This window comes from Ochotona princeps, chromosome 31, assembly GCF_030435755.1.
Source record: "Ochotona princeps isolate mOchPri1 chromosome 31, mOchPri1.hap1, whole genome shotgun sequence".
Taxonomy (NCBI): Eukaryota; Metazoa; Chordata; class Mammalia; order Lagomorpha; family Ochotonidae; genus Ochotona; species Ochotona princeps.
The window spans coordinates 4,254,978-4,280,249 of record NC_080862.1 but is presented as its reverse complement, the minus strand read 5'-3'; the positions used below and the strand labels follow the sequence as shown (position 1 = coordinate 4,280,249).

At 40.1% G+C, this 25,272-nt stretch overlaps 1 protein-coding gene across 3 annotated transcripts in view; it reads right to left on the bottom strand.

Moving 5' to 3' along the window:
• Positions 1-25,272, bottom strand: part of VPS13A (vacuolar protein sorting 13 homolog A) — a 118,142-nt gene that overhangs the window by 69,058 nt on the left and 23,812 nt on the right. For all 3 annotated transcript variants that reach the window (XM_004591780.3, XM_004591783.2, XM_004591784.2), the window contains exons 14-31: positions 22,608-22,670; positions 22,081-22,210; positions 20,281-20,375; positions 19,862-20,004; positions 17,738-17,927; positions 17,539-17,653; positions 15,659-15,795; positions 14,153-14,285; positions 11,741-11,858; positions 9,161-9,299; positions 8,282-8,366; positions 6,218-6,372; positions 5,645-5,801; positions 4,056-4,135; positions 2,704-2,763; positions 2,305-2,458; positions 1,754-1,870; positions 1,575-1,678 (exon numbers count right to left, since the gene is read on the bottom strand). In XM_004591780.3, the coding sequence (XP_004591837.2) occupies positions 1,575-1,678; positions 1,754-1,870; positions 2,305-2,458; positions 2,704-2,763; positions 4,056-4,135; positions 5,645-5,801; positions 6,218-6,372; positions 8,282-8,366; positions 9,161-9,299; positions 11,741-11,858; positions 14,153-14,285; positions 15,659-15,795; positions 17,539-17,653; positions 17,738-17,927; positions 19,862-20,004; positions 20,281-20,375; positions 22,081-22,210; positions 22,608-22,670 (2,175 nt within the window). The remainder of the gene's footprint in view (positions 1-1,574; positions 1,679-1,753; positions 1,871-2,304; positions 2,459-2,703; positions 2,764-4,055; positions 4,136-5,644; positions 5,802-6,217; positions 6,373-8,281; positions 8,367-9,160; positions 9,300-11,740; positions 11,859-14,152; positions 14,286-15,658; positions 15,796-17,538; positions 17,654-17,737; positions 17,928-19,861; positions 20,005-20,280; positions 20,376-22,080; positions 22,211-22,607; positions 22,671-25,272) is intronic.

Here is a 25,272-nt window from a genome sequence, read left to right as displayed (position 1 = left end):
AGACCTGCAGTACCAGTGCAGGCATGTCTAACAGCTTGAAAAAGCAAGTATCAACTCAAAAATTATATATTCACCAAAACACCACTCAGGAAATCAGGATGAGATAGTTTCTTTTAAACCTTTCTTCTCGAATCCATGAAAAATTTGACAGCATGTATGACCAGCACCCTTGGAACTGTAAGAAATCAGAAAGTTTTCCAGATTGAAGCAGGGCAGCGGCGGGAAATGCCAAGATCAGTAGGTATGTACTGTGAATTCTCAACAGAGACAAAAGTAAAGCGCATATGACAACAATGCCAAGACAGAGAACAAGTTTGGAAATGCAGTATTCTAAGACTTTTACACCATGTGTAAAACAGCCAGATGTTGGCAAGCACAATGATGAACGACATTCTGCTGGGGACTGGGCATTTGAAGCTGCCATTAAGATGACACTTGAGATGTCACCATGCAAAATGGAGCGACCGAGCCCGAGTTCCGATGTTTCTTCCCACCCAGCTTCCTGATAACGTGCATCTTCTGGGGCAGGAATTGAGAGCTGAGGCATTTAGGTCCCTGCCACCCACACAGGAGATCTGGAAGAACCTGGCTTTTGTCTGGCCCAGCTCCAACTGTTGTTGGCATTTGACGAGAGAAGCAACAGGTGCAAGCCCTTATCTCCGTGTCTCTTCGTATCCCCTTCCCCATTTATCAAATAAATGAAAATCCAAATTAAAAATGTCAAGACTCAAACTGCTTGACAAGCCAGGAAACAGGCAGACACTCCAGGAAATACTGTCCCTGAGAGCTTTGCCTGAGAGCTCTACTGAAGAAGCAGCTTTGTAGAAGCCAGAAAAATTGGCAATGGCAGGATAAAGACTGGTAAAGCCTGCTAGCAATAAAGAAAGGTCTGTAACAGGTAATTATCAAAACCTTGTTTTGGGGAGTAATTCTTTCTCTCTCTAGCTTTGACTTTCAAATGAATTTTTAAAAAGAGTGAGAAACAACAGAGAATAGAGAATGAGGCAATGAGATAATGCAGGAATGAAAATGTGCCAAGGTAAGAGAGAAAAATGGGATTTTTCAATTCTGTAATGTTTTTTAACCTTGCAGATCTGTTAAAAATAAAAATAAAATAAATTTTGCATGCCTTTCCGTAGATAGCTTTTCTTCTGAGTTTCATTTTCTAGATCTGGAAAATAAAGCTGGTACTGTTTCTTAAATGCTCCACATGATTTTTCAAGGCATAGTTTTTCCAAATAAATTAGACACACATGAAAGGATGGCTCTTGGAAAATTTCTTGATCCTTACAAATTCTGAATCTAAATTTTTGTTGCTTTATTTTGTACTTAATTGATTTCTGACAAATGTTTATTCCTCATTTCATAAATAAACACAATCTAAACTTAGGTTAGCTTCCAAGTATCACAAGCAGGAGGGGCAAGAATCAAATTATGACTCATTCTAAAATGTAGGTAGAACACAGTATGTCTCATTAAATTTAACACAACTATTCTAATTGACAACTATGATCACTCTTGAAGGATAATTATATTTATCGCTGTCTTCCTACTCAGTAAAAATAGATTCTTACCTTTTTGTATATGGCTGTTGCGTCAGAATCCAGAACAACTATATTCCTGAGCTTTGCATTGATTTCAGTGACCAAAGGCCTCATCACCATCTCAGCATCAAGCCCTAAGGGAAGAAAGGGATCACTAATTGCTTGCTCCTTTACTTAAGTTGCAAACCTTTTTTGTGAAATGGCATTACCTTCAATTTTGATTTCAGAAATGTTACGTTTCTCATCCTGAATAAAAATCTGTAAGCATGATAATTCTGCTAAAATCTGCAAGGTAATGATATCTTCATTTGTGGAGAGCTTTACAGCTGCAAAATAAGTGCATAAATACTTTACAACAAGGAAAAGCTCTGGTGGTTGCCTTACTACACTTACAAAGCACCTTAAGTATCACAGCACTAGAGAAAACCCAAAGCAGATACCACAAAAAGCAAACAGAGGCCTGTGGAGATCAGCTCGGTCTCGGCTGCTCTAGCTCACTGCTGATGGCCTGGGGAAAGCACTGGAAAGGTTGTCTGGGCCCCGCCTCCCGGGTGAGAGACCTGGAAGCAAATCCTGCCTTCAGCTTGGCCCAGCCTTGACCACTGCGGCCAGCTAGAGGCTAACCAATACATAGCAGATCTGTGTCTGTCTGTACCTGTCTCTTTCAAATCAATAAATAACTGTTTAATATCAAGTTAATAAAATACCAGAGGCAAAGTTTATCTGATAAAAATATCAGAAGTTGAATTTTAAAAAATACCTATTTTTTTGATGACATCCCCTTTGTCTTCAGTCTCTGCGACATATACCGAAGTTGGTTTTCCCTCTGCTTGTGGAAGGATATTATTGAGGTAATTTATTGTATTCAGAAGTGCTTCAGTATGTAAATGAATATCCAAAGAAGAAAAATTCACCTACAAAACAAATGATCTCACATGCAGGATCGAACGAAGCTGAACTCACAGGAGTTGAGAACAGAACATACAATAAACATAAAAATTCAGTTTGGTCTCTGAAAAACACTATACTTTGGTTATAAGAGATAGTTATGCAAATTCAGTTTTTAATCCTCAAAGACCTTAGAAGTTGTTAGAAAAGAATGTATACAATATACTTAAGACATCCAGCATGTAACTGAAAAGAAAGTATTCTCTCATACCTTAATCAACTGTACAACATTGTTATAGGCACTTTTCAAATTAGGTGCACCTTTTTCAACCTACCCAAAGAGAAAACAAAGCTGTTAGAATACTTCAGGACATGTCTACTGGAGTAAATAATGCATAATGGTTCTAACATATGCTTATATACTTACGCCAGGAATTTATATATTTTTTCACTTTATCTTAAACAAGCCACCCCTTTACCAAAACAAAACAATTTGGTAACCATAAGCTTCTATGGCACACAGCAAATACTTCAAATATTATCTAATATTTCCTCTCCTGGTAATAATGTATCATCAAGTGTAAGAAACAATTACTCAGTTATCAACAGTTTCTCTGAAATTCTTCCTCCTGTATTTGAAAACAAAACTTATGACAAGTGTAGATACATATTCAAATACTTTCTTTAAAAGAAGAACTTACCGCTAGTACTGCTTTTGATAGGCAAATCACAACATACTCATTTATACACGAAAATATGATGTACACACATAAACATTACAGTATGATTAAATCAAACTCATTTACAAAGCCATCGCGTCAGCTCTTTCTTTGCGTATGTCAAGGCATTTGAAAATTCCACTCTTCCTGATACGACTGCTGATTATAGTAACCTTGTTCTGCAACAGTTCTCAAAACCCAGTCCTCCTTATGTATCAGGAACTGCTGCCTTTGCTCAGCACCTCTCCCCGGTGCCCCATCCTCCACAGCCTCTGGGAACCACCAGGAACTGGTCTAGCTGTGCCTAGATTCAACTTAACTTAGTATCTTTCAGTCATCTATGTTGCTGCAAATAACATAATTCCCTCCTCCTTAAAAGGTTGACTATTTTACATTTTTATCATATTATATCATTTTACTTTCTTTAGCTCCAGAGCATTTTGGAAATCTAAAAGCTATTTAGCTCAAAACAGCCACCCAAAGAAATCGTAAAACACTTAACATTAGGAATAGATAGCAAAAGTGATCTGAAAAGTGAAATATTCTTTTATCATTAGTCTTAGTCTTAGAGTAGTTAAAACAATGCTGACCATGCATATAAACACAGGTCAATGAAAACATGGAATAATGCAGAAATAGACTGTAATACAAAAAATCTAATAAACAGTAATATAAAGTGTAAGCATTATCTTGCACTATATACAAAAATAAATTCCATCAAGACTAACATTTCTGTTCTTCTATATCCTGTTGTGGGAAAATCATCAAATAGCAGACCTTGTCTTCTTAGAATACACAGCTTCCTAATTTGCTTTAGGAAACTACTTGTAAACCACAACGAGAAACCTGCCCATTGCAATCCAGCACACAGACCTAACAAGCAGATAATGGATTGCTTTCTTACCTTCACATATTCCATTGTTAACAGGTCTTCCATTGTGTTATCCAATGTTGTAACCAAATAAACTGGTTTCTTGTTTACATCTAAAAATTTTTAAAATGACCTTTAAATCATAAAATTACTGAAAACAAATGAAGGCAATAATAGTAACTATGGAAGTGCAAAAGACATTCCTGTGACAATTCTGTGACATACCACTATCTTACACAACCTGACAGCCTCTTTACTTTTTCAAACTCCCCAAGTATAACTGCCACCAAACAGTCACAGCACAATCTCCTCCTTCAATGACTCACAAACCATACAGTAGCATCATTTTCAAGAGGGTTCCTGATTTTCTTTTTCATTTCTTCAGCAACACATTAATCTATCAGTAGCATGTTACTTAACTTCATGGCATTGTAAATTTCTATTTTTCTTCCTATTGTTGATTTTGTGACTTTTCATTTAAGGGGATGTACAGTAACTGTGAAATGGAGACTAAGATATCCAGATGTGATGATACAATGTAGTATGCATCTCTACTTCCAAAGATGGACTTACAATGAAACTGTTTACCATATCTTGACAATAGGATGCTGGACTCTCTGCCATTGTCCATGCCCGCATGATGGACATATGACTGTATATGAAGAACTACACTTTAGTAATGATACAGAGGAACTAGGTTGGGGGGGGGGATTGGAGAGGGGTTAAGGGAAATTCCAGCAGTCTATGGAACTGTATCATAAAATGATAAATAATAATAAACCGTTCCTATATTAAAAAGGGTGCTCCTTTTATGATTTGGACAATGACATGTTAGCAGGGAGAGCACTACAGATACAATAAGCCCATCAGTGGCTCCCAGGAATTCCAGGGGTGCAGAAGTGTAAGTGGAACACAGAGGATGATTTGTAGCTCAGTGTAACTACCCTATGCAAGAGGACAATGGTGGATGTACGCCCTCCTACGACTGTAAAACATCAAGGTGGGTCCCACTGAGCCCGTGGACTATGAGTAACAGTGCTGTGCTCACACAGGCTCATCAGTTTTAACAAACATGCCACAGTGTGGTGTGGATGCTGACAACAGGAGAGGCAATGTCTGTGTGAAGACAGAGTACAGGAGGAGACCTCGCAGATGCTATTTTACAGTTACTTAAAAAGCTTGGAATGTCACCTCTACTAATTAAAAGACCAATACTCTATGATTAACAATTATCTTTTGAGAAAAAAATGCAAAAAACAAAAAAAGAAATGTAGTATAAGCACTATATTATATATTCATATAACACGGGGGTAATATATCCATTGTGATTCTACAACACAAAGGGTTTGCGATCAACCGCAGCCTGTCTTTCTCACACTGTGGCCACTTGGGGTTGTACCAGCAGAAGGAAGATCTCTAACTCTGCTTTTCTGACAGAACACATAAACCTTTAAAAGACGCCATCATGTCACTAGACGTGTATTCTTGGGAGGGGATTAAGTTAGTTTGTGCAGTTCCCTGTTAGTTCTCAGTAGATCTAACCCTAATTCACTCTTTGGCTTCCTCTCATCATGTGATATCCTACACACAAAATTTATTTAAAAAAACAAACAGATTCTTACCCATGTATTCTGGGCATTTTAAGCAAAACTCTTTCAAAAATGCATTTGCTTTCAAATCAAATGTTCTGATCTCAACTTCCGTTCCCAATCCTAACACATCAAGTTCTATCACAGGTAGTTCACAATCTCCAACAAGGTGGTAAAACTGAATCAAAACCTGTCAAAGAAAAAAAGAAACCACCACTAAATAAAGCAAAACCATGTTTATGTGTGCTGTTTAGATCTATGCAGCACACATGATACAAATTACATGGATCTGAGTACCTTTATTTTCCCACACACATTAAACATACACATGTATAAATAATCACTTTGACAACTACGAATTGAATAACTACAGCACATCCTGTAAACTAATTTCTGATTAAGAAAGGTAACTCCAACAAAAAAGACTGAGGAAGTACCAATAGCAAGTCTGGATTTAGTTTAACCAGGATTTAAAACAAAAACAAAAAAAAAAAGAGGAAGAAGAATAACAAGAGCCCTTGTTAGTAATGAAGCTGTGTAAGGAAGGTGTAGTTAACAAATGGAAACAGTTACAATAAGCCATGTTAATTTTACCATAGTACATACCTCCGCTACTTCAAATCGTATTTTAAACTCAGTCAAATTTACAGAACGATCCTGTTTTTGTGACTTTCTGTGTCGAATACTTTTAACTCTGGTTGGAATTTGAGGAGTTACTTCTAAGGGACTACATGGTGCATCATAAAATTCCTCCTCTGAATCTAAATTTCATAGAACATTGCTTAAGTCAATAATCAAATTGATCAAAGTATCAACATTTTAATTACCTTCCTGAAATGAATATTAAAAACACTAAGGTATATTTTAAACCATATAGAAAAACACTTGAATCACACCTTGATGACAAAATGTAAAATAAAATTAAATCTTCAGCTTATGAAATATAAACTTTTAAAAATTATTCATCCATTTCAAAATTTCAGACAATTGTACAGCAAGTGACAATTTCAGTGATTACGTAAACCATGACTATTCAGTAAGAAACGTGAATATGCCCACTTGTGCACAACAGCGCAGGACTCCATCACACACCCTGTGTTTAAACAAGCCTTTACTGAACGAGGTGTAGGACTCCACTACCTTTTCTTTGCTATGTCTGTTATTTTGTTTCATGTGATTGCAGTTACACACAATCACATTTTGAACATACTAAATGAAAAATTTCAGAAATAAACTAAGACAATTAGAACAAAATTCTAAATTACATGCTGTTCTGAGTAACGTAATAAGATCTGCCTTGATTCTGTCTTTTGTCAGGATATACCACAGGCATAAGGGCGAGGCCTCCCTGCAACCTAGGAAGGCTCTCTGGAATAAAGTGACAGTTAGCACCTTCACGTTCAAAAATGACGGACAGGTAAGTGGAAGAGCCAATCCGACTAGAACAGGGCCAGCACTGTGGCTCAGCGGGCTGAGCCGAAGGCCACAATGCCAGCATTTCCTAAGTGCTCCATTCATGTTCCACCTGCTCTACCACATGCACCACCTATAAAAACCAAGCGTTAAACAAAACTAAGTCTGAATAGAGCCTTGATAATCTAATGATCTCATGAGCTTCGTTTCCCTTAGACCAAATACAAAACATCTTCTAGTAAACAGAGAACCACTATGGTTGTTACCATCATTTAACAGCTAGTTCATTTTAAAGTCTTATAAACAAAGAACAGATATTTTTTTCCAATATGGCCAAGAAACATAAGATATCTAATAACAGGATTATTACAAACTTTTATATGTGAACGTAGACTACTAAGACTTTTAATTTAATAAGGCTTAAAATTTGAAAAACATACTGCAGCAACAAAAATGTGCAAATGATTAAATCAAATATTATAAATTAGACATCTCCAAAATTTGGTGGGCTTTCCTAAGCAACAGCTAAGAAAATGATGAGCAACATTTTAGTGGTCCTATGAGCTCACTTTTAACCATGCCCTCCAATAAGACGAAAACAAATCTACAAGGCAACCTTAGGGAACATCTTGTTTTACATCAAAGGAATTTCTGTGATATTCTTGAAAATACACAGTCGCTGCTGTGGTCTGAATTTCTACTGCGGTTGGAGACTGTGCAATGCCAGTGCCTGTGTAGCGTAAACATGACACTGCACAGATCATTCTCAGAAACAGAATCAAGTTCTGAAAACAGCACACATTTCTGTCTGGTAAGAAAAATTAACATCGGTCAGGAAAGCCATGTTTGTAACGGTGTCTTTATCTCCAAACTGCAAGTTAGAATGGAGAAGGAACTAACACACGCCTAACACACCTTCCCCTTGCTACCCTGGTCACCTGCTCTGGACTCTGTACTTACCTCCACGTTAGCCCCATCAAGCAGCCCCCAAATCTCTTGTCCTTTGCATAAACCCTAACTGGTATGCAAACTCAAGCTTTAATCATCTCTGAGTTATTCGATCCTGAATTTCTCCCATTTATACATGAGATATGTTGATAAACTTGCTTGCTCTTAATATTCTGTTACAGAAAACCCAGTACGTTAGAGCAAACAGAGATCTTCATTCCCTTCTTAGTCATTTGAGGAAGATATGCCTCAAAATTGAAATGATTTTATATTTATACATGTATAAAGAGGAAAATATTCTCGTTTTACCATCTTCCGCAACAGAAGGAAGCTCCAAGAGAGTAATTCTTTTCTGTGTAAGCTGTGACGCTCCCAAAGAGAGAGATGTGCGAGTCTGAAAGAGAAGTCATTCACTGTCAATTAGCACCAAGACTCGATTCAAACTTCTGAACTATTCTTGACCAAGAGGCAATCAATTTGAAATACCTGAAAAAAGCATGAGAATCAGAATCAGAAAAGCACATTTCCTGGGTGACATTCAGCCTGGCAGGAGGACTTTAGGTAGCACGCTTGTGCCCGCCACAGCGTCTACTAACACAGAACCCGGGGGGCAGTGGGTAACGGTCTGTGCCTGCGCTCCTGCCACCCACGGGCAGGAGTCAAAGGGTGCGTGCAAAGATGAGCACTATAACACTCAGGCACAGATTACATGGAGTTACCTTCTAAACATTCCCTGTCAACTTTTTAAAGTATCCTCGTAAAACCACACAATTCAGTATTCTGTCACCAGGAAAAGCAGAAACCACTGTACAAGCATAAAAATGTAAGATACAGAAGTACATATATGGGAATGACTGAAAAGAATAGATTCAGAGCAGCAAGTATCGAACAGTCTCATTTATATACATATGGGATGGATTTGTGGTAGCATATTCCATAAACATTTTCTAAGACACTAAAGAAATGGTTAATAGCGTTAACATCAGGCAGAAAAACTAAGTTGCAAAAGATTCATTTCATTTTATACTTCTTCCACCTACCTACACTTTTCATCATTTCATCAATTTCTAACTTTTTTACCCTCTACTCAAAATCAATTGCAAACTGTTTCATTCAAAATCAATACAGCTCTTTCAATAACACTGTTTTTTAAATTCATGCTTTTATTATTTCTGAAAATAAAATTACCTGCAGTGGTCTGACAGGGGCAGATACCTCTGTCACAGGTTGAGGCTTTGGAATGCTGTCAACCAGTTCCATAATCCCTTGCAGTTTGTTATCCGAGATTCGTAAAGAAACAAGAGGCAACTTTCCAGAAACTTTGAATCTGTTTTAAAAAGACAGGAATCAGAGAAAAAGATCTCTACATAAAATAAGAGGGAGTCTGGAGGACCTCCCTGGCGTGGTCAGGCCACAGCACCAGGGAGTGAGCAGAGAGCCTGGGCTCGGGGCATACTGTGCAGGCTAGGTCACAGCTTCTACCTCTGCTAGAGGTTCGTTGAGGTTCCCCTTAGGAAACAGCACATGCCAGGGCACAGGAAACCGGGGCTGCAGGCAAGCAGGACCAGGCTAAGCTGCAGAACCTGGTGGCAAGTGCAAAAACTGGGGCTGGAGGCAGGCCAGTCAGTGCTTCAGAGTTGCTCCAACTGACTAGGCAGCAGCACCAGCCAGTGTGTGCAAGAGCTGGGACTGACCAGGCAGCCGTACCCACTCGCACATTGCTTGGCTGGTACAGATGGTGGACTGAGCACGACCCTGCACCAGCTGCTGCACTTGAGAGCAAGGACTGAGCACCTCCCAAGTGAGCTTATTCTTCGGGGATTTCCCAACGAGATCACTGCACTCAACCCCTGACCTCAGGGAAAAATCAGACATGTGGTCCAACCCACATATGTTGCGAGACAAGGCCACCTCAGTTGCTGACCCTTGTCTAAGAACAGGAGCACAGCCAGATGCACGTTGGGGACAAGACAGCCAGCTCATCTAAGCCAAGAGAAGACTCTGAAGATTTCATCAAAAGATGGGAAGGCCAGGCTGAACAACACTCCAGCCCAGGCTCTCTAACAAGCACCTGGGTCTGTGGGCACACTGAAGCAGACACCTACAGCTAAGAGGCCTTGTTGTAGTTAAGCCAACAACTTCTCAGAAAAATCAAGACCGTTCAAGTAACACCCCTGGGACATTCTTCCCCACATCGGAGCCTCAAAGTTAACGTCAAAGGACCATCTCCATCATCAGGCGCTGATGTAATGACAGCAGGCAGCTGGACACACATCTTCCTTTTCTCGCCCCATCTTGACACAGGAGGGAAAATGGAAACATTCACCTCATTCACTCCCTCCACCACAACCCTCTCCATCGTAACAGTAGGCCCACATGGGTCTCTAACCCCCTCACCTTAGCAAGAAATAATTGCAACAAACTAAACAAAACAAAATACTTAGCAAGGAGGTGAAAAACTGGAACCATTATACATACCAGCAGGAATGTAAAATGGTGCAGCTACTACGAAAACAGTAAAGCATTCCTCAAACCCTGAACACTGAACTACCAGATGATTCCACAACTCTACAGCATACACCCAAAAAGATGGAAAATACGGACTTGAACAGGTTTTTGCTTACAGCACCTTCATTTTAACAGCCAACTGTATAAATCAATGGATAAATAAAACATGACATGTACAGGAGTATTATTCAGCCTTAAAAACGAATGAGGGGCCAGCTTCACGGCCAACCAAGGTAAGAACCCCTCTTGCAACAATGGTATCCCACAGAGTAGGGCCAGTTTCAGTCCTGGCCACTGGGTTTCCAACCCAGCCTCCTACTGACTGTGAGCCTGGGAAGGCAGTGCAGAGTGACCCGAGCTCCGGAGCCCTGTCACTCAGGTAGGACACCAGGTTGCAGTTCCTGGATCCTGGCTCTGGCCTGTCTGAAACTTGGCTGTGGTGGAGATTTGGAAAATAAATCAGTTCATGGAAAACCAATCTATTTGTGTCCTTCTTCCTTTCAGATAAACAACAATCACCACCACCACCACCAGACATTGACATATGTTACAATGTAGATGAACTTTGAAAACACTGAGCTAAGCAACCCAGATAGAAAAAGATAAATATTGCATAATGCCATTTGTAGGAGATCCTTAGAACAGTTAAACTGATCAAGATTAAATCATAGAATGATGGTTATCAAGGTCTAAGAGCAAAGCAGAATGAAATATCACTATTTAACGGGTAGGAAATTTCAATTTGGAAGACGAAAAAGAGTTCTCAGATGAATGGTTGTAAAGCTTACAAAACAATGTAAATGTACTTAAGGTCACTGAATCATACACTCGACATTACTTCAACGGGTGGGTGAGAGGGTGGGTGTGTTGTTTCAAGGTGCCCACACCCCGTACTAGAGCACCCAGTCTGTTGGTTACTCCAGATCGGATCCTGCTCCCTGCTAATTTGAACTCTGCAAGGCAGAAAAACCTTCAAGTACTTAAGTCTCAGCCATCCCTGCGGGACACCCAGATGGAGTTCTGGAGCCCTGGCTCCAGCCTGATTCAGCCTTGGTTGTTGTAGGAGTTAGAGCAAGGAAACCAGTAAATCAAAGATCTCTGACACTCAAAAAATGAAAAAAGTATAAAAAGGTAATTCAATCGGTATCTGTTACATATGTACACTTTTCTACGAACAAAATGAGCTAATATAAACTATGGTTTTTGTTTTATAGAAGGATTACTGCAAATCCAACATGGCACAACACAGACAACACCTACTTGGGCATCTTTGTGTCCAGGAAAACCATGGCCTTCGAGAGCTCCACATTGAAGTGCATAGGGACCAGAAGGTGCTGTGTGGACACGTTGAGCTTTCGTGCTTCTTTCCAATTATCTCCTAATCACAGAAAAAGCTGATGCTTACCATTAGTGTGACTTGACAGCACACTAAACCGAAAATTAGTGTTACACTTCAACATCACACATGACACAGGGTGGGAAAACTGTCCCACTGTACAGCATCTTCATGTCACATTCCCAGGTACACACAGTTAGAAGGTTAACTCTTTTTCACTACTTTTCTCCCAGTGCTTCATAATATTCACTATGTTCTAATAGAAAAAATGTTTTTAAATGCATTTTTAAGTCATATCGACTATGCATCCACTTACAGTAATCAAGTCAACCCATTTGACTTACTGAAAACACAACATGGCAGCAAGAATAATGGAGTGAGGAGAAACTGAGGATCTCCAAAAATAACTTAAAAATTCAAGATTTATAATAATGTTTATACTTTAATTCTCATAACTGTGTAATCATATTTCAGAAAACTGACTTCAAACTCATAACTTTCCTCTGGACAACACGCTAGTGCTACAGCTGAAATTCATATTCAGGTCCACTAACAAGTGACCCTCTTGGCAACAAATTCGCATGTACAATAAGGAATGGCTAAATACCAAGAAAACCTGTTTTAAGCACCCCCAAATATTGGCAGAAAGATAAAAAAGATAGCTGGATACAAACACATAAATAAGGTAAAAATCCCACAAAATAAACCACAAGCACATTACTTACACTGATAGACACACACAACAAAAATAAGCCCTCAAATATAAAGAGTGCTTATGCCTCAGTGGTAAGATAAAGGAGGAGATATTTTACCTGAATTGTCAACTTCTCTAAAACAGGAATATTAACAATTATAAAGAAAAAGCATCAAAAAATTATGACAAGACTAATGAGATCTAATTAATCACATTTTCACTTATACTACTTCATCAACGCCTAATAAACTATTGTTTTATTTTTCATGATACAGCTCCATATTGCTTAGTAATTCTATGAGTCTTAAGTCATGGAAAAGCAGCCAAGAAAACACAAGTTCCTGGTAACAGGTAATTAAAAGGATATTACTATAAATTTTAAAGTTATATAACTATTAATTGTTCTTAAATCTTTCTAAAGCAGTTTTTGTTTTGCTATTGTGGTTGTTTTTGTTAGAGACTATCTTGATACAGACTGAAATAGATGGTTCTTGATAAATTTTGTTTTCCATAAAATGGGAAGTGAAGAAAATTATCAAGAACCATCTATTTCAGTATGTATCAAGATAGTCTCTAACAAAAGTCACCACAATGAAAGCCACTAGGGTAGTCAGAGCCCTTGGACTCACTCAGGCTCCTTTTCATTCTGCCATACTGCTTCTGAGTCTCTGGTATTAATTTCCATATAATTCAACAGTTTGGGGATTATTTCAGAGATCCATACATGTGTACGTGGCAAAATTTAAATGTGGCTTTTATTAAGTGAGTTTCCGGTTCTGTTTTCATTTTAAACACTGTGTGGATCAGCGTGTGGGATAAAGGTATCCCAACAGTGTGAGAGAAAGCATCCCCACAACAGCGGCTCTCTTCAGTCTGTGTGGCTAGGGCCTGGGTGACGAACAACCACAACAGCTACTTTAAAAACCCACTTGGCTATCCAGCTGTACTTAAAATAATTAACGTATCAATTTTTGCTAAAGGTAGGAAAACACTGATCCAAATCTCAGTTTCTCAGTCTGAGAGCAGGCAACGGGTGGAGCAATTCAGACACTGTTAGGGACCCACATTAGCTTGAGTCCCACTCCTGTACTTCTGATGCTTGCGTGCTAAGGTGCACTTGGCAGACAGCCAATGATGGCTCGCGTTCCTGGGACTGTGCCACTCATGTTGGAGCTCTGAAAGGGGTTCAGGGTTCCAAGCACCTGGCTTCAGCCCAGCCTAACTGGCTGCTCTGCATGCTTGGGAAGTAGGTAAGACCTCTTCCCAAATAAATGTTTAAATATGCAGACATGAGTCCTAACACATTTATTGGACGATCCTCAGACCAAGTATCCAAAACATTAGCAGCCCGCATCCTGCCGCACTAGACTTCCTGCTCACTGACATGACTTGGGAGGCAGAAGATGGCCCAGACCTGGGTCCCCATCACCCATGTGAGGGACCCCGACGGAGTTCCTGCTTCCTGGGGTGAGCCTAGTGCAGAGCTGTGGTTGTAGCCTTTTAGAATGAACTAGCAGACAGAAGAAACCTGTATCTCTCAGCTGCTCTGCTTTTCAAATACACAAATCCCTTTTCAAAAAACCTGAACAGAAATCTCACTACTTCAGCAAACCAATCAGTAACCAGCATGTACAAGACTTACCAACTCTGCTGTAAAGCAGCTGTATGCTTGTAAGCTGAACATCAAATGAATCATATGCTCTATGCATTATCTCTTCAAGATTGGCCCCACCTTGTTTCACATCTGGCAACTGTGAACGACTTTTACTGGTTACCTTGAAGATAGTAATAGTAGTTTAGGTCATAGAAAGCATTTCAGGGGCCGGCACATTAGCTCAACTGGCTAAAGCTCCACCTCCAAGCACCAGGATTGCAATATGGGCACTGGTTCATGTCCTGGCTGCTCCACTTCCCACCCAGCTCCCTGCTTGCGGCTTGGGAAAACAGTTGAGGACGGCCCAAAGCCTTGGGACCTGCACCCGCGTGGGAGACCCGGAAGAAGCTCCTGGCTCCTGTTTTCGTATCAGCTCAGCTCTGTCCACTGTGGAGCAGTGAAGCAGCAATGGGGAATCATTCTGTCAATTTGCATTTCCAGTGAAATTAAGTTAAATCTTTAAAAAAAAGGGGAGGGGCTTCAAAGAATACAGATTTTGACATTTAGACCTACAATATGAAGATGTAACAGGCGAGGAAAAAAATCAACAATGCACAAGCGCTGGACTGTTCAGATGGTAAGTACCCACTTGATGTATAGCCCAAGTATAAATTTGTACACCTCAGATTTTATTTCCCACTGCCCCTGGACAAGCAGTCAGCTGAGTGTTTAAACTAAGTAAATATCTGAACCGCTATAAAAAGTCCCGTGCATGGCCTCTGGGGCACTGGTCATCCTAGGAGTCCCTGGGTTCAAGACCCTACTTAGCTTGTGTTCCAGTTTCCTCCTAGCGCTGCCTCACCCCCAAGCACTCCCCTCCCTGGCACACACAAGGTGATGGTTCCTGTCACCCATCGTGGAGTCCAACATGAACTCCTGTCTCCTGGCTTTGGCCCTCTGGCCACTGTTGGAAACTGGGGGCTGAACCAACAGATGAAAGGTCTCTCAGTGTTGAAATAAAAGATAAAAAAACCAAACAGAAAGTTCCCTCTTCTTGTTCTCTCTGTTTAAGCATCCTTCATGCAAAATACAAGATCAATAAATATATAGGTAAACATGTATAAACAATTCCTAGTGTCTACCATAAATTTAAAAATCAACAAACTAAAGTCAGAATTACGGCACAAGAGGTTAAATTGCACTTTTGACACACATCCCATTGGAGAGCTGATTTAAGTCCCAGTTGCTGTTTCGGATCCAGCTTCCTGCTAATACGCCATGTGAGGCAGCCAAAGACAACCCAAGTAGATGGGTCCCACACACACGGGAGACCCACTTGGAGTCCCTGGCTTTGTCCTGGGCCTAACCCGGCTGTTGACGCTGCCGAAGCGCATGAAGTAATGCCTCTTTCTCCCTCCCCTCTGTAGCTCTGCCTTCAAAGAACATAAATTTCCAAAAATAAACTCAATATATCCAAACTGTACGAAAATAAAAATGCATTTTTAAACAAAGAAACATCCTAAATCACTTAACATAAACATTATGAGTACATACCTTTAGATGACCAAGATCCAAAAGAAGTAAATTCGACATCGAGCTAAAAATTCCATTTTGCGGGACAATAATGTATGAAGCCTTCAAGTTAATTCTCAGATCAAGAACTTTCTGTGTTTCAATAATATAGAGCAGACCTGAAAAAAATTTTCAAATCTTCACAATGAATTCTTTTCCAAATTATTCAAAAATTAGAGAATGTACATATGAATTGATAACAAACTTAATAAAATAAAGGTAATAAAGGTACTATTAATGTTTAAATGATCTTGATCAAAGTATTTGCAATGGAAATTTGGAAGATTTGTTCATCAACGTATATACTCCCAATTAAACGTGAGCATGAAACTGGAGTGATTTCTTAGAAGAATTTTTAATCCATAAATGAAATTTGAGTAAAACTGAGAAAGACTTTAGTAAGTGGTATTAAAACATTTTTGCTATCAATGCTGGATTCAGAATAGACTGTTCACAATTTCTAAACTCAGCACAGCTGTACCAAACTGCCAGACACGGACTTGTAACATTACTGAGACAATGATTACATCACCTGTAATAAAATCACATGTAAACCAAAAGATACCAAAACTAGGTTCCTTCTTCCTTTGACACTTCATTCACTAAAGACTTCTTAAATTTAAATACACCTAATTCATTCATTTCCATGCAATTAGTATTCAGAGTAATCTATTTTGTGTTCCTTAGTCCAACATCAGCTTTTGAACATAAACAAATTATCTTTGACAACTCAACTCAGAAGCCTTTTCCATTTTGCTAAAATCACATTAGTAGCTACTGAACCCATTTGAGTGAACAAAAGAAGATTTAGTCTGGGTTATTTAACAAGTATACAGAGAGGAAGATAAGGAGATGGAAATGCTGATTAACAGAACTTATTACATACTGTGTACATGTGCTGAAACACCACACCCAAAAAAACACATGCAACTATTATGTTAATAAACTGCAGAAAAGCTGAAAAACAGGGGGACCAGTGCAAAGTCACAGCAAATTACTCTTCTGCCTCTGGTATCAGTCAGCATCCCATGTGGGCACCAGTTCAGGTCCCTGCTGCTCCACTTCCGACCCAGCTCCTAGCCAACAGCCTGGCAGAGCATTAGAGGTGTGAGGCCTACCTCCCTGCACCCACGCAGGAGAGCCTGCAGAACCTCCTGTCGCAGCCGCAGCCCAGCCCAGCCATGGCTGCTGCCGTCATGTGGAGAGCAGTCACCGGACGCAAGATGTTTCTGTGTTTTTCTCCTATCTCTTTCAAGTAAAACAAATTAATCTTTAAAAAAAAACTTGATGACACGTACAAAATTTAAAGTATTCTTAAAACTTAATAGACCTTAGAAAAGATAAGAGCAATAATGAAACACCTGTGGCAGGTGTTCTATGATTTTTTACAAGAATTGACCTGAAATTTGAAAGTATATGAATAATGCATAATATTTTCTTGAACCACACCGATCCATGTTTCAACAACTTTTAGTCCTTCCTGCCCCAAACCCAAAGCCCCATTTTTCACTCTACGGGCTCACTCTTACAATGGGGGTGCGTAAAAAGTTTAACCATAAGAACATGAGCACAACTGAATATTGCCCTTAAAGATTTATTATTAAAGGATATATGTTCATTTGCATAAGCCAACAATTGTATATGTAGCTTAAATAACCAAGAATGAACTTTTGAGTATTAAAAAATGATTTGCTACATTTGTCTTTAAACAGAAAAGCACCAATTCAGTTTCTATTAAGCTGTGTCCAGTACAGAAATATAATAATTAAGTAGAATTTACTAGCATCATTTTAGTATAACACACACACACGCTAACACAGGGCACAGCTAACTCATCAACACGAACGCCAGCACTTATTTACCTGTGGCTGTCTTGTCACGGAATTCTTCCAGTTTTGTCAGAGTGGCTGACGTGAGCCGTGCGAGATGCAGCTCTTTCGGAGGTCTGAAGAATTCCACTATGTTGTTCACCGTTCTCTGTTAAAATAAACCCACAAGCGTGAGACAAAAACTGCAACAACACTGAGCTGGATTGAACATGACCATCTACCAGACACTTACTGCGTCGTATATCATCTCTAAAGGCTCAGCTTCTATGATACATCTTTGGGCAACAGTTTCATCTAACGGATTTATCTCAAATATGATTTGGAAGAGAGACATCGTATCATCCAGAGATGACAAGAGGCGGGGTTTTTCTGAATTATTTGGTAAGCCAGTAACATGAAACGAATCTATTTTGGTAACAAATCTAAGGAAAAAACACACACACATACAAAATTAGGCATCAATACAGTTTTAAGAAATTGCACTGTTTTCTATTTTCAAGGAAACTGAATTTTCAAATTGAGAATAACAGAAAGGAATTAACACCATTCTGCGTATTCTACAACTCCATCCAGTCCACTCACTCCCAAGAAAATACGCAGTCTCTGAACTGACAGACTTCACTAAGAATTCTGTACCAATTTCTATGTAAAAAGCTATGATAAACTAATAGTTACTGTACTTTCTAACAAAATCCAAAGGAAGATTAACAGTGAATTCCTATAATGCTTAAATGTCTTGTAGTGGCCAGGGCTGAGCCAGGCTGAAGCCAGGAACTTCATCCAGGTCCTGCATGCACACGCAAGGGCCCAAGGACCCTGGTCACCTTTCATTGCTTTCTCAGGCCATAAAGGGATTTAAATACGAAATGAACAACCAGGACTCGAACTGGTGCTCATACAGGAAGCCAAGATTGCAGATGGCAGCTTAACCAGCCACGAAGCAAAAGCCCTGTAGGAATGTCAAACGGTACAGCTGCTTTAACACACTCCGGCAATTGCTCAAATAGTTCAACATCAAGTGACCGTCTGATGCAACAATTCCATTCCTAGCTATACCCCATTTACACCTCAAAAGAAAAACAACCAAAATCTGGTTTGTGAATATTCAGACACATGCTTCATAATATTAAAATTATTCAAACTCAATTAACTAAGACTAACGAATGGACACACAAAAAACGCAACATATCCCCACAGCAGAATATTAAATAATAAGAATATTAGTTTGTGATAACATGCATGAACCTTGAACTCATGATCCTAATTGATAAAAGCTAAACAAAAAACAGGACACATATTGTGACTCCATTCATACGATACACAAACATAAGTATCTACAATACACACATCTTCAGCAACAGAAAGCAACGGTTCGTTCTGGAGTTGGAAAGAGGCCACGGGGACGGCTTCCTAGGAGAGCTTCTATGTCACATATGAAACATTCTCAAATTAACTCAAGAGCTGTACAACCTTGCAAACTATCAGTGTAAGTTGGTACATAACAGATGTGAAAAAATGAATTTCATACTTTAAATGGATAAAGTACAGATAAATCAATTTTATCTCCATGAAACTCCTCTTATTTTAAAGATTTATTTGAAAATCTGAATTAAAGAGAGAAGGGGGAGACAGAGATCTTTGACATGCTAGCTCACTGCCCGCACGATCACACGAGCCAGCACTGGACGGGCAGGGGCAGGAGCTGCACCCACGGCTCCCAGGCCATGTCTCACTGCTTTCCCAGGCTTCAGGCAGGTGCTGGATCGGAAGTGGGGTAATCAGGACACAAATGGCATGCTCACATCACAGCTGGCAGATCTACCCAGCACACCACTGCACAGACCTCCGCATAGAATGACTGTTAGAGACGCAGACTGAGGCCAGTGTTACAATGTAACGGATGGGGTCAAGAGCTCCCCTGGCACCAGGGAAAAGCAACGGAAGACAGCCCTCATGTTTAGACCTCTGCCACGCGTGTGGGAACCAGAGCAGCAGCTCCTGGCTTCCACCTGGGTCAGCCAGGGCTGCTGCAGCCATATGGGGAGGGGAGCAGCAGACGAAGATCTCAGAGCTTAGACTTGACGAATTTCAGACGACTTAGCTACAATACCGAGCTATCTAAAGGTTGAGACACAAGTCAAAGCAGCAAATGCACTTCTTTCATATGAACACATAGCCTCAAGATAACATTACACAGTAGTTCTCCCATGCACCTATTTTGACTGTAAATATGAAATTCCCAAGCTGAGGCACTTTATTTCAGTGTTCAAAGGAGTTCAAATTTTGCAGCACTTCAGCTTTCGGGTTTCAGCTTAGGGATGCTCAGCGTGCTTTAGAGACAACAGACAACACTCACTTCAACGCCTGTGCTCCGGGTCGCTGCACAACCAGAGTGCTCAGTTCCTCCAGCACAATGTCTAACAGCTCAGGCTCCTGGTCATTTTCTCTTAGGACAATAGACATTCTTTTCAAGTGCACAAAAAACTTCATTGCTTCAAACTAGAGTATATTCAGAAGAATCAAATGGGGAGAAAATTAACATAACAAACATTTGTACTCATTCATTTAAAAAACCACAACTACTCTAAAAACACCATTCATCCATTAAACAATCACTATATAAACACCAAAAAACGCAACTGTTAATTCGAATCTTAAAAATTAAACGCAGTGTTGACAGAGGCAGAAACCCATGTGATGGGTTTTATTTCTGAGGCTGCATCGCATGCACACTCAGTATTACAATCTGAGGTATAAGGCAAGAAAGCATCTTACTGTTTTTGGCAAGGTTGGATCAACGGCTGTTTCGCTGTAGCCAATCGCTTCATAGAGTAAGGCTTTCTCTTGAGGTGTCAACATTTCTTCAAGGGCTACAATTCAAAGTAATTCACACTTCTTCAGTGATATGAAATGAACATATTTAGCTGCTGTAAATAAGCTTAAGAACTTACTTTTTCTTGAACTTTTATGAATAAATGAAGACTAGAATCGCACTGGTAATTTTTTAAGTTATTCTTTAAAAATGTTACTTAGTATACAAATTTAGCAGGGCCAGCATATTGTCACAGATCATCCCTCTGCCTGTGGGTTGACATCCACGTGGGCACTGGTTTGAATCATGCCTACTCCAACTCCAAGCCAGCTTCTTGATGGTATTCTGGGAAAGTAACAGAAAATGCCCCGAGGCACTGTAGCCCTACACCCACTATGGGGGACTGGGGGAAATTCCTGGCTCGCAGCCCGACTAGTTCAGTGGTACTTATGTGGCCATTAGAGGTGTGAACCAGCACATGGAAAATCTCTGTCTCCTCCCCAACACTTTCTCACTGTAACTCTGACTTCCAAGTAAAATAAAATTTTAAATATGTATGCACATATATACGTGAATGTATGTGTGTGCATATATATATAAATTTAGCAACATTAACTTCCTAAAAAATCAAAAATTCACGAACCAGGCACTTATTAGCATGTAACATATTTAGCATACAAAAAAGCAGTGAGGAGTAGGACTTTGTTAAAGTAGAACCTAAATAACTTTACAAGACAAACTGCTAAAATGTGATAGATTTAATTCTGGCAGCTAAATATCTAGGCCTCAAAAGCTATCAAAGACATTTTGGTTAGCAAAAATAATTCCAAGAGACAATTTCAATACACATGTACAGTGCTGGGGCCTTTGTTGTGGTCTAGATTAAGCTTTGAGACATCAAGCACAAACATCAACTGGAGTCCCAACCACTCCACTTTCTATCCAATGAGGATGCGCTGGGGAAGCAGTACTAGCTGCCCAAGTGCTTGCCCTACTGCCAACACACAGCAAAGTCAACTGCAGCCACTGGCTCCCCGCTTCACCCTGGTCCACACACGCAGCTGTGGCCATTCTGGCAGTGAACCAGCAGATGGAGCTATAGCTCCCTAATTCTGCCTTTCAAATAAAAAAATGTCAAAAAATTAATAATGAAACAAAGCATTTTGAAAATTGAAGTATTCAATGACCGTTTTTGGAAATTTTTTTTTAAATTTTTACTGGAAAGTCAGATATACAAAGAGGAAGCGAGACAGAGGGGAAGATCTTCCATCCAATGATTCACTCCCCAAGTGGCTGAGACAGCCAGAGCTGCACCAATCCAAAGCCAGGAGCTTCTTCTGGGTCTCCCGCACGGGTGTAGGGTCCCAAGGCTTTGAGCCATTCTCGACTGCTTTCCCAGGCCACAAGCAGGGAGCTGGATGGGAAGCAGGGCTGTCAGGGTTAGAACTGATGCCCACATGGGATCCTAGCGCATGCAAGGTGACAACTTTAGCTGCTGGGCCACCGCGCCGGGCCCATATTTTGAAATTCTTATGCATCTATAACTGTGCTACGTGACTTTGCTAAGTCCCCTGGGTAGAGAACTCTTTGTAAGCATTAGCAAGATTAAAAATTATACTGAATAAAATTTGTCTTATAAACAACTTGAGCAATCATATTGACAGTAAGTTTTAAAGTACGGATACTATAAATCATTATACATAAATGCTCACATCTATTCATTTTAATATGAAAATTTTCTGAAAACTTGTCTTTTCACATACTTCCAGGTTTAACATCCGGCTGCTGTTTGGTACTCGGTTCCGACCAACTCCACAGCCAGCCAAACCATCCTTTGTTATCCTCTGCATCTTTAACACCTTCTTTATAAATCTTGTATCCAGATTTCTTTACCTAAAAAAAATAAATCTTCAAATAAATGAGACGTTATCCTTTATTTAAAACTGAAAGAATTAACAGTGTAATTCCAAACCTTGTGTTTGACTGAATGAATGTACAGCCATGTAAAAATTTAGAACTACTCCCTAGTTCTCCTTACTCACAAGAGATGGTGATTAGGAGAACTAATTTTACCTTCATAACAACTCTGTACATTTCATAAGCCCAAAGAATTTTTCTCATAGTTTAAATGCATGTGATAAAACATTAAGTCAAATTTTCTTGTAACACAACAAAGCAAATCTGAACCTTAACGCAGAGTGTCACATAGTGTCAGTCACATCACAGTATTCATTGCATCCACAGGGAAGGCATCTTTATTTGGATTAATTTAAAGATAATCTGAAATTACCTCAACCTCTGCCTGTTGTCTGGCTAGAGTTATATTAAAGACATCCAGAGATTTTTCTAATTCCTGAAAACAAACAAAAGGTGTTAGTGTTGGTCCATAGGTAACTACTGCACAGTCTATTAAACGGTTACATTAGAAACTTGACAGGAAGCAGAAACCCAATACACCTGCTCATTCTGCTAAGCTTTTACACATATCAACTCAAATTAGTAGTCCAGAGTAACTTCTTGAACAAAGAAACCACACAAGCCAAACATATAGGAAAGTTACAAACTGTAACAGCCATATGCTAGAAAAATGTATCTGCTATTTAAAGTATCTTTTACTTGGGGTTAAATTAAAACTAACGGTAAACATCAGTGTAACTTTAAATAAAAGTGTGAAGATAAATCCTTCACGTTAAGTGTATACTTTGCATACCACCATGAAGATATTCCAGGTATATGTGTGTGTGTATATATTATATATACTTATCAGGTACTACGGCCAATGCAACAAGCAGAACCAAACCGCACCTCCCATCACAGCTACACCTTCTCATGTTTACTTTCAAGTTTTCCTGCTCAAAGTCAGACTTGCAGACAGAAGGAGAGACAGACAGAACAAGATGTTTCACTTGCTGGTTCACTCCCCAAATGGCTGCAATGGCTGGAGCTGAGCCGATCTGAAGCCAGGAGCCAGGAGCTTCTTCAGGGTCTCCCACGCGGGTGCAGGGTGCCCAGACATTGGGCCGTCCTCCACTGCTTTCCCAGGCCACAGACAGGGAGCTGGATCAGAAGTGGCGCAACTGCAACATGAACCAGCACCCACATGGCATGCTGCTGCTTGCATGCTGAGGGTTAGCCACTTGAGCCATTCACTGTGCAGGCTCCAAAACAAAGCTCATTCTTTAGTGAGTTTCTGATTGGAAATCCATTCTGGATTCCTGATTCACTGATACTTCAATTCAAGAGGCTAACTTTAACCTTTACAAGCTGTACTTCATCTATACCGCAGTCAATCAAGGACTAACTTCAGAATGACAGAAACCGGTAATTAAGTGTAAAGCTGCTGACGAAGATCAGGGATACCTCCCCCTCAACTAACAGAAGACCAGGCCTGTGTGGACAGAAAACCCAAGGACACTCATGCAACAGATGAGTCTCAAAGAGAACTTCAGAGACGCAGAACTGAGAAAGGTACAGAGACGAGACAGAGCAGATTCCACGCACCAGAGCGCACTGCAAAGTCTATGGAAAATGGATCCGAAGATCCAGCATTGCCTGCAGTGGGTTAAGCCGCTGTGACACTGACCTCCCTTGTGAGGGTCGGTGTGCTGTACTGCCCCACCCAGCACCCTCTAATGCACCTGGGAAAGCAGCAGAGGAGGGAGATCCAGGCTCCTGGCTTCAGTCTGGCCCAACTCTAGCGACAGTGACATTTGGGGAGTGAAGCAATGGCTGGGACACTCTCGTTCTCTGCAACGCCAGCTTTCAAATAGAAACATAAGGGGCCAGAGTTGTGGCAGAGCATGTAAAAGGACTGCTGTGGTGCTGGCATCCCGTGTGTGAGAAATCGGGTCAGCTGCCCACTTCTGACCCAGCTGCTCCTTGTTAATGTGCCAGGGAAAAGCAGTGGAGACTCAGGCCCCTGCACCCATGTGGAAGACTCAGACAAAGCTCCTGGATCCTGGCTTTGGAGCAGTCCAGCTCCAGCTGTTGTGGCCATTTAGAGAGTGAACCAAAAGATGGAAAAGCTCTAACTCTGCTTTTCAATATTTTTTTTAAATTTTTTTTTCAAAAAAGTATGTTAGGGGATAACACAATGATGTAGTGCATTAAGCCTCTGCCTGCAGTGTTGGCATCCCATATAGCCACCAGTTCGAGTCCCAGCTGCTCCACTACCAATCTAGTTCCCTGCTAGTTAGCCAGAGAAAGCAGGGGGAAAAAAACAGCCTAAATTCTTGGACCCCCTGCAATAACACAGGGGAACTGTAACAGGCCCTGGCCTCCTGGCTTCGGACAGGCCCAGCTCTGGCTGTTGCAGCCGTTTGGGCAGAGAAGCAGCAGACGGAAGATTTCTGTCTCTCCTTCTCTCTGTAAAATTTACCTTTCAAGTAAAAACAAATCTTTAAAACTAACATTATAAAAATAAATTTAGATGGAATTAAAAGATATTTTGACTAATGTTCTTAAGCCTACATAATCCTTTCATAATATACACTTTCAATGCTGTTTTTAAAATCCCTCATATGCAAAGGTTTTACAATAGTCTGTATCAAGATAATCTTTTAATTCTATTTTTTCATAAAGGTTTTCAAGCACTTTCAGATTAGGCACAGCATGGCCGTAAGAATGAGCTTAAACACACGGCACGGAATTCCTGACGGGAACAGAGGCAAATGCATGCTAAGATACTGTATGGCTTTCAAGATCAACACAGCAAAGCTTGGAACCAATGCAGTAAACATGTTGCAGGCTTTTGAAGGTTAAAAATGCCATATTAAAGTACGTTTCACATGATAATGTTTGTGAAATTGAACTCTTTCTCTTAAATTTCAAAACCACACAAGAGATTTTCACCAGATTTTACTTTACTTACACAAAATTAACCAAGAACAAGTGTATTAAAAAAACACCTACTTAAAAAGCCAACGGTCTGTAAACAACAGGGCAACTGGTTCGTT